The 10944-nt window shown below is 35.6% G+C and overlaps 1 protein-coding gene across 1 annotated transcript in view; it reads left to right on the top strand.

The window, feature by feature from the left end:
* LOC132747981 (ATP-dependent RNA helicase DDX24-like) overlaps positions 1-421 on the top strand; it is a 29209-nt gene extending 28788 nt beyond the window's left edge. The window contains exon 18 of the mRNA XM_060737517.1: positions 160-421. Coding sequence (XP_060593500.1) covers positions 160-320 — 161 coding nt within the window. The 3' untranslated portion in view covers positions 321-421. The remainder of the gene's footprint in view (positions 1-159) is intronic.
* Positions 422-10944: the final 10523 nt, after the last annotated feature.

Genomic DNA, 10944 nt, shown 5'->3' on the forward strand with positions numbered 1-10944 from the left:
TGTATTAATAACCAGTACTCGGCGGGGGATATAAATTCAACGAATTTGCTTGTTTCTTTAACTTTTCTTTCTTGTTTGATTTAAAGTAAAGGATAGAAAAGGATAGAATTATAATGGCTAGTGTGCTTATTTTTATACACATTCTATTGCATATTGCAGAAGCAAAAGGAGATGCACTTACACATGCAAAAAAGAACAAGAAGTTACCAGAAGAGAAGCCACCAAATACAAACAGATCTAAATCTAAAACAGAGAGGAGGCGGGAAAGAAGACAAAGTAAAAAGAAATCAAAAAAGAACAGTGTAAAGTCTGAAAAATAATAGATTATTAATTAATTTATATGCAAGAAGTTGTGGTTGGGGTATGAAAATACATTGTTATTGAATATATGTTTTGTTCTTGGCAATAAAAATGTAATGAATTGATTGATTTGTTATTGAATAGTCAAGATTTAACTGGTGGAGGCATAGCACTTTGGTATATTCTTATTCCCCCCCCCCCTTTGAAAATTTCTGTGCCATTAGAATGCCCTTTAGCAGCTATGACCATTGGACATGATTTTTGAAAGGCATCAAAATTGGGTTTTGCAGTATACCTATGGGTAAAAGTTAAGCATATTTGATATACTGTACTTTATGGTAAACATACTTTTACTTTATACACATGTGTTGAAATTAATGGAAACATAATACATGTAATACAAACAAATCTTTAACTTGACATAAGAGAATATTGTGTTCAATAGCAAGAGAGATGACTTAAATTATCATTAAATCATAGGCTAGTAAATATTTATAATCACAATAGAAAAAAGTTATTGTTTCATTTAATAATTGACATTTTCAGCTGAAACTTTCGGGAAATATAAAATAGTTACTTTGGTAAAGATTTCAACTGCATACAGTATATCTTGACCAAGAAGTCCCAATAACAGTTAAGTCCAATGTACTGTCAAATACATTTGGCATTGTTTTACCTAATGCTTTACTGAAATGCTGAGATTTGATCCATTTTTCACTATAAGAGCATGCCAGAGCTCAGCCAGGCTAGTAACGGCAAGCAAAAGAGCACAGACATGCCTCCCAAGCTTGTCCCAAAGATGTTCAATTGGGTTCAAGTCTGAAAGGGCAATGCAAGACTAGCAATATTATACAAGTTACTGACAAGATATATGGGGGAAAATAGCCTGAATGAGATAAGTATGACCCTAGGTGCTAGTTGAGGGTTATTTTAATGCCAGGAAGGCCATATTTTTTTGTATGTCCTGTCAGCAACTTGTATAATGAATTTATAATCACACAAAATGTTATTGAGGACAAGTTCATAAGAAAACCCAGCAATTTTAGACTGAACATACTTAAAGACACAATATGACTTGGAAATGAAAAACATGTTTCCTTTAGAAAAGGTAAACCTGTGTTAGAATGTCTAAATAATGCATTTAGAGCATGTAAAATACTTAACCACCAAAGAAACCAGGCTACACTAAAGCTGCATAGTAAGAAGTAATTTAAGTATAAAGTAACATTGCAGGGTACTTTTAACTATTTATTGAAGTAATGACATTTGAATAAAATATTTCATAAAAACAAAATGCATAACAAAACACGTACATTGTAAATTAGCCATCTATGATGTAGAAATACATTGTTATTTGAACGTGGTCTGGTTTTTCACGGTATATGCAGCATAGTATACAAAGTATTTAAGCCATGCGAAATTCAAGAAATTATTTTGCATTATTATTATGATCCTTATATTCTGTTTAAATGAAAGCACAACATGGCCTCAAAATATCTAGGAAAATTATATTAGGCCCGTGGAGACCAGTCAAAAATGGTGTTACAGCTTTCTCTGAATTTATGTACACTACTGTCAGTGTACATTAGCAACATGTTTTGCCAAATATTATAGCCTATTTATCTAAACCACCTATGATTATTTTTGTTTGTCCCTCTGGTGTTTACACTTTAGAAGACTTGAGCTGTGCTGCCTTATCTGTCTAAATGAAAGTAAAGAAATTAAGTGAACTTATAGTGGACTTGTCTAAAAGGCATTTCCAATGACATGTTCAAATTGGAAGTATAAGTTCTTAAAATATCAATTATACCTTTATCCTAAAACTTGGTACTGGTAATTTTAATACATGTATGCAAATTACTAGCCAACAATCTTTTTACACATTCATGATGTCCTATCTAGCTCTGTACTGATGTCTTTGTGATAATTCTAGCATCTTGATATTGACATATCCATGGTCAGTACTAAATTGAAAGCAAGGCAAATCTATTCTGATATTTAGCTTCATGCAGGGTTCCACTGTCTACATATCGTACATCTATCATAAAATAGATAATCACTTGCGTAATAGATCTCCCTAGTTACATATCTGATTATAATAAAAATAACTTTTTCCTAAAAGGATAAAATAAGCCCAAGTTCTTTGGCATTATTATAATTATGTATGTGTACTGTATGTAATGGTTATATTATCACATACTATTGTAAACAATTCATATGTTCTTAATATAGTTTTCTTGAAAGGCATTTTGTAGATGTAAATATTTTTACAAATCTATAGGCCTACCTGATTTATAATTTAAGAAATAATATATCCCCTACAGTGTTTTTACACTAAATGTTCACTGTTTGGAGTTAGGATGTGAGGAATTCTATATCAAATGCTATGCCTTTGTGAATATGATGCTGTGCATCCAAAAAAAATTCCTGATTTGTTTCCGTATTATTTTTAGCGCATCATATTTTTAATGGTTCCGTCAAATATTTAAAGATAGATTTTCAACAGTGATTTTATTGCATATTTACACACACTTTTGGTCCTTCTATGTTCAGCTAATGTTAGAATATTGTATATTGCACACTTCTTACCCATTAACTGAACATTATAAAGGGTATAACTATGTGTTATACACATAACCTTTGATTTTAGAGAGACTATTACATTCATCAAATCCAATATGCTCTTTTAGTATAGGTTAAAGTTAAAGCGCTTGACCGCGTCCCACACAGCCGCTTGCTAGCCAAGCTTCATCATTATGGCATCAGAAACCATACCCTGAAGTAGATTGAGGCATTTCTCACAAGCCACACTCAGCGCGTAGTTGTTGATGGAGCAACGTCCGACCCAGCACCTGTTATCAGCGGAGTCCCCCAGGGAAGCGTGCTCGGACCCATACTCTTCCTGGTCTTCATCAACGACCTGCCACTTCATGTCACGTCCAAGGCCAGGCTCTTTGCTGACGACTGTGTGGTATACCGGGGAAATCGCCACTGAAGGGAAATCACCACTGAAGAGGACTGCCACATTTTACAGGATGACCTGAAGAAGCTGCCATTGTGGGAGAAACGCTGGGGCATGAGTTTCCACCCAGAGAAGTGCAGCATAATCAGGGTCCACAGGAAGAGGAACCCCATCATATACCCGTACTCCTTGAAAGCCCACACACTCAAGATAGACTCGACAAGCAAGTACCTCGGAGTCCATATGTCTGGAAACCTCTCCTGGAACCAACATGTTGACAAGATTGTGAAGAAGGGCAACAGAACACTTGGCTTTCTTCGACGCAACCTGCGCAGCAGCAACAATCAGGTCAAGAGCACAACCTACATGTCACTCGTGCAACCAGGCCTTGAATATTGCTCCACCGTCTGGAACCCTTCTACCAAGGACCTTACACGCAAGCTCAAGATGGTTTAGAGGATGTGACGAACCGTTACCACAACACCAGCAGCGTATCCTCCATGATCCAACACTTGGGGTGGGAGACATTAGAGTCACGGCGAACCAAAGCCCAGCTGACCATGATGTTCAAGATCACCAATGACCTTGTGGACATACCAGTCAGCAATTATCTCACCCCTGCCCCGAGCCGCACTAGAAGTGACCACTCCAAAAAGTTCCATCTACCATCCACACCTACATCGTACTACAAGAACTCCTTCTTCCCTTGTACAGCCACAACCTGGAACAGCCTACCTGCCTCCATTGCAGAGGCCCCCGACTTGATCCTTCAAGCAGGGGCTATCATCCCTCACATTCTAATCCACCATTAGGGGCCCAGCTACAAGTACCCACTAGTGATATCGAAGGCTGTGCCGGCCGCGGCCACAGTAACCGGAGAGGTTTGGGTTGAAGAAGCAAAATCTAGCTGGCCAGACTTTTTTTCTAATATATCTCTTTCTTTTGACCTTTCCAACCTCTTCTAACTTTCTATCATTTCTTGTATATTTTTTTTTCTTGACCTTGCACCACCCGTCACATTATAATCAAGTGTGATTGCGCCGACATATGATGTAGATGTAGAGTACGTATTTAGAAAAATAAATTGGTCAGGCACGGTGCAGCCTCGCGACCAATTTATTTTTGTAAATACGTGATAATAAATTTTAACAGGCTTAGTGTTTTTAATTATTTTTATAAACATTTGATTTACTAGACTAAAGAGTTTACCAATTTACCAAAGTAAATGTGTTACGATTCATTTGAAATACCGCTATCCTGTTGGACAAAAAATAATTTCAAACACTAATGAAGGTTCAACATAAAAGAAAACTGGTTAATGGTGTGAGCAGTACAGAGTAATATATAAATGTAGGATGTAAAATTAATACTTGGTTTTCAAAAGTTTTTTTTATATTAAGTTTATTGAGTCCCTTTATCAATACATCTACACAACAAGGTATTATAAGTTTTTTTTCCTGAAGCTTTAGATCACGGCTTTAATTCCATCTTAATGTTTTCAAATCTAATTAATCTACTGCAGCTGATGTGATAAGAAAAATATTTAGTTGTGTTCAACCATATAAAAACTTTATTAGTACTGCGTATCCATCTATTTTTACGGTAAAATACGTGTTTAATCGGAACATATCCAGGCTAAACATTTCCCGCCATCTTAGAAAAAAGAAAAGGAAAATCGGTTCAGCATTTTTATAGAATTCAGAAAATGTGGGGTAATCAAGGTAACTTCTAAAGTATATTTCAAATTAATTAAAAAGTTTATGGTTTACATATCACATTCAGAAATATCCGTCTTTAAAATTCTTGGTATATCCCCGTACTGCCACTTTCCGATCAGCTAACATATTTTTCTACAATAACTGACGGTAGAATTATAAAACATTTTTTTCTTTTACAATTCTGCAAATATCATCATTTCAGCTAATAAATGCAACAACTTTTTGAATTTTTACCTGAATTATTAGTATGTATGGTAGACAAACCATTACTGACCCATTTTCCTATTCTTCAAAATTTCACAACCACTTTTCAATCAGTTAACAAATTGTATACAGTGCGACATAAAAATTGTCATCAGTGTTTTTTTTTCACTTTTGGGGGAAGGGGGTCGGTGCCATTTGGAGGGGGAAAAATGCAATAGGAGGGGGAATTTTATATCTTCACAAATGAGGAGAAACAAAAACGAATCCAATGCATATTTTAATACACCACTTAACACTGTAAGATCATTGTGAACACCGATATTTAAGAGACCAGTGTGTATACAATGACTGTAAGATTTACTTTTGTTTGACATTGTTTTCTTTACGGTGAGTAGAAAAGGGGAGCAACTCTTGCAACACAAGTTTAAAATACGTTGCTTTTTCTTAATATACGGATCTAAAATATTGACAGCAGAATTTAAAGTGTCGCATGTTAAACTTGTTGGGAAGTCGTGAGTAGCTCCCCTTATATACCTGGGAACAATTTGTAAACAACTTTGCTTAACAGTAGGGGTGCAACGATACAGCCAAACCCGTATTGCGATATATTGCGATATAGACAGCCTGTATTGCGATACGTATTGTGGTACAGTGTATACTAAAATAATTAAAGAAAACAGTAAAACGTAAGCTATATTTCATTGTACATGTTCGGTATAACAGTTTCAGAAAAGTACGTACGTGACGTTAGGTCGTATCTAGGGTCTAAAACACGAATCATATCCTTAAATCCATCATTTGAGACAACACTAAACGGTCGAAGATCATTAACAATGAATTTTCCGACGACTTACGTAATGTCCTTATACCGCTGACTTGTAGGCTTGTATTTGGAAGTCTGCCCAAAAGAACTCATAATTGTCGGCTGCTTTACGGTTGACGCTGTTGCCGCGATCAAACTAGTACCAGACTTGCATGCACCTTGTTGCAGATTGATTTTGTGGTGTCGAGTCAAATGTGTATTTAGATTTGTGGTCCCTCCGCTGTAGCGAATATCCATCTTACATTTTTTACAAACGGCTATGCCGTCCTCAATTTTTCCTGTAGATTTTCTTTTTTTTTAAGTTGAATTCCACCCATATTTTACTTTTAGCTTTCTCATTTTCAATTAGTTCAAAATCTTCTTTTTCCATTTTTTTATTTCAGTTAATCAACAATTTTAATCAGTCCTAACTTAAATTGCGTAACTGTGTGTAATTTAATAAAGCGTGATCAAAGCCGCACTCTGAAAATGACGTCACACGATTCTGCTACTCGCGCGGTAAGATCAAAGAGCTTCGTCAGGAAAAGTTCGCGGCGGCGTTTCTTTATACATCACAGGGATCGACTAGTGTCGGCAATCTTTTCATGTTTCATTGATGTTTTGTTTTTGATGTCGTAAATCGTTGCTTACTGATTCAAAATTGAAGTTTCTACATTCATGTTATTTCGGCATAAATATTAAAGAAAAAACCGCAATACAGGGCAGCTGCACCGCGGTACGTATCGACCCGAGACTGTATTGCAATATACCGGTATATCGTTGCACCACTACTTAACAGTAAGTCTTACAGGCTTAAAATAAAACATTATTCGGCAGTTATATGCAAAAAAAATGGTATTCATTGCAGGCAAATTTTGGCTGCCATATGGGGGGAAAATTTGGCTTTGAGAGGGGAAAAAAACATACTATTTTGAGGGGGGAATGGGGCCGAATTTCGCCGAATATTTTGGTGAAAAAAAACACTGGTCATTCAATGTGAAAATATAACCAGTTATGTATTATGAAGAAATTTTGAATTACACAACTTCAAATAAATGGTAATAAACAATTCTAACCTATTTATAATGCCATTTTTCAATTTTGATATCCATTTACAGTAGTAAAGCTGTCACAATACTGTGAATACACCAATAAACACTTTCCCCAACTATCAGACGACAATCTATTCTTATCAGTAGGTTTTCGAGTAAAGATAACTGGTTTGCGTATCTCGCTGTATAAATCGTATGTAAAATGGGCTGACAGTGACATATGGTAGGTTTAACAGTTAATATAAATACAGTGTTCGCGTTTACTGAGTAAACATATCAATTTACTCGCTAAAATTGCCAGGGAGGAAAGAAAAAAAGGGCTGTTGAGTCCCTGGGACGAAACACTTTTTCCCCGATAATTGGTCAATTCTCTCTTAAGTTTTTTTGCTCTGCTTGAAAATGATTTTCTATTCACTTTAAATAAATTGTATTATAAGAACTTGACTTTCACCTCATTTTCATTTGTTCCTTTCTCATTAGCAATGCAGATTTATATCCCAAACGTAGACTAGGAGCAAGTGCTCGGCCTCGTTTTGGGCCAACCTATCAATGGTATCCGCGAACATCAACAGTCACAAATTTGATTGTATTATGAAGTTATGCAAACATTGACATTTTTGTAATTGAGGACTCGTTCCATTTGAATTGGGACGTAACAGATCTATTAGCACTGAGTCCCAGGTACTCAGTAAAGTTAGGGAAAATCGCTAACACTGTAAATACTTTGATGTCAAAAGATATGTAAAATTATATACTGGGACAAAGCTAAAATCCCAAGCTTCCTATTGGTGTAATACATTTTAAAATCGGACATTTAATCACAACAAACCAGCGGTTTAAAAACGGCTTATTTTGTATTGTTTTAGCATAAGCGTTATCGACTTTTCTCGAAGATAAGGGAAGCAACTCGTATTTTTTCACTCGATATACCTCGGTTTTTTACGTAGATCATATTGAAAGTGTTTATGGGTGTATTGGGGTATGGATGTATCCTGTTTTCTCGTATTCTCGGGGGGGGGGGGGGGGGGGGGGGGGGGGGGGGTTGCATGATATTTATAAAACATTATGTTACAGTATTTTTAGCCTGATACACAGAGAAATACCTTATTAACAAAATATAAAGAAAGAAAGATCGTAACTGTAAGCAAAACAAAAGATATTTCTGCTTGTGTATACTGACCTTCACCCTCTATGTGAAGCAGGTGCTTTCTCGTATTCTCGTGGAATTTGATTGGTTGTTAAGGCTGGTCGCTATGTGATGATTTTATTCTACATACCAGTTCAAATCATTAGTGCCACTCCTAATTAAGTGTTAAATGGCTTAAATCTGTAATTTGATTGTGTTTTAATAACAGCTTGGCATGCCATATCAAACTTTTAGGATCATATTGAGGCAACTTTGGTACCAAATGATTTTGATTGTTCCAAAAATAGTTTGAACTCAATTTAGTGCTGTTATTTACATAATCTCTTTAATATATAATTAAGTTTACGTTTATTTATTAGTTACTTATTAGTTATATGAGCATTAAGCAACGAATACTACTGTTTTTCATTGCAGTTCTCAAAGATGAAATGTGTTTAGGATACACAATGTTTCATTATTGGTTTTTAATTGGAGTTCATATCTTTATTATACTAGCTATTCGTGGAACAAATATTTTGAGCTGTATTGTATAAATAGTAGTGTGAGACCGTCATTTGAAGCGCCTTGCGTCAGAGACCCGCTACAGGTTTCTAACACAGGGAAAAAACTAGAAAATTGATTATTTTTGGGGAAAAAATAGATAAATTTAATGTTCATTCTCTGGATTTTACGATTATTTCCAGTTATTTTTATGCCACCGCAGCATCTGCGATGCGGTGGCATATAGCGATTCACCTGTGTGTATGTGTGTGTGTGTGTGTGTTTGTTTGTTTGTTTGTGTGTGTGTGTGTTATATAGATTATATAGTGAACTTAAAAAATCTTCTTGTGAAAAACCACTTGTCCAATTTCAACCAAACTTGGCAGAACTGTTCCTTGGGTGAAGGGCTTCCAAAGTTGTTGAAAGAATTTCATTCCATGCAGAAATCTGGTTGCCATGGCAACCAAAAGGAATTATAAGAATAAATTTTAAAAATCTTCTTGTAAAGACCCAAAAGGCGTAGAGCTTAGATATTTTGCATAAGGCATTGTCTGGTAGACCTCTACCAAGATTGTTCAAATTATAGCCCTGGGGTCAAAATCGGCCCCGCCCCGGGGGTCATTGATTTTCACTATATGTACATATAGTAAAAACTTAAAATACCTTCTTGTAAAGACTGAAAAGGCCTAGAGCTTAGATATTTTGCATAAGGCATTGTCTGGTAGACCTCTTCCAAGATTGTTAAAATTACAGCCCTTGGGTCAAAATCGGCCCTGCCCCGGGGGTCATTGATTTCACTATATGTTCATATAGTAAAAACTTAAAATACCTTCTTGTAAAGAACCAAAAGGCCTAGAGCTTAGATATTTTGCATAAGGCATTGTGTGGTAGACCTCTACCAAGATTGTTCAAATTATAGCCCTGGGGTCAAAATCGGTCCCGCCCCGGGGGTCATTGATTTTCACTATATGTACATATAGTAAAAACTTAAGATACCTTCTTGTAAAGACTGAAAAGGCCTAGAGCTTAGATATTTTGCATAAGGCATTGTCTGGTAGACCTCTACCAAGATTGTTAAAATTTTAGCCCTGGGGTTAAAATCGGCCCGCCCCGGGGGTCATTGATTTCACTATATGTACATATAGTTAAAACTTAAAAATACCTTCTTGTAAAGAACCAAAAGGCCTAGAGCTTAGATATTTTGCATAAGGCATTGTCTGGTAGACCTCTATCCAGATTGTTCAAATTATAGCCCTTGGGTCAAAATCGGCCCCGCCCCGGGGGTCATTGGTTTTCCCTATATGTATATAGTTAAAACTTTAAAAAAAAATCTTCTAGCAATTGGCAAATGCTAGAGGTTAGATATTTTTCATGAAAACATTGTGAAGTGATCTTCTAGCAAGATTGTTAAAATTTTAGCCCTGGGGTCAAAATTGCCCCGCCCCGGGGTCATTGATTTTCAACACATATATATATATATATATATATATATATATATATATATATATAGTAAAAAATCTTGTCTGAAGGTACAAGGCTTAGAGCTTTAATATTTGTTAAATGATATCATCTATAGGAACTCTACCAAAGTTGTTCAAATTTTTCCTCTAGTGTCAAAATTAGCCCCGCCCCAGGGGCCATAGGTTTTCCTTATATGTATATAGTAAAAACTTAAAAAATCATCTTCTTTAAATTTACAAAGACTAGAGTTAAGATACAAATGTATTTTGCATGAAACATTATGTAGCAAGATTGTACAAATTATAGCCCTGGGGTTAAAATTGGCCCTACCCCCAGGGGTCATTGATTGTTACTATGAACATATAGTAAAAAAATAAAAAATCCTCTTTTCTGACGGTACAAGGCTTAGAGCTTTGATATTTGGTATATAATATCATCTATGGGTCCTCTACTAAAGTTGTTTTAATTATGCCCCTAGTGTTAAAATTGCCCTGCCCCAGAGGCAATATTTTTCCTTATATGTATAAAGTAAAAACTTGAAAAATCTTCTTCTCTGAATTGAAAAATCTTCTTCTCTGAATTGACAAAGGCTAGAGGTTAAATATATAGCATGAGACTTTGCGAAGTGAACCTTTACCAAGATTGTTCAAATTATAGCCCTGGGGTCAAAATTGGTTCCGCCCAGGGGGTCATTGATTGATTGATTTACATATAGTAAAAAAATAAAAAATATTTTTGTCTGAAGGTACATGGCATAGAGCTTTGATGTTTGCTATATAATATCATCTATAGGCCCTCTACCAAAGTTGTTCAAATTT

This window comes from Ruditapes philippinarum, unplaced genomic scaffold (genome assembly GCF_026571515.1).
Source record: "Ruditapes philippinarum isolate M1 unplaced genomic scaffold, ASM2657151v2 ctg5880_1_1_1_1, whole genome shotgun sequence".
In the NCBI taxonomy this organism is placed as follows: Eukaryota; Metazoa; Mollusca; class Bivalvia; order Venerida; family Veneridae; genus Ruditapes; species Ruditapes philippinarum.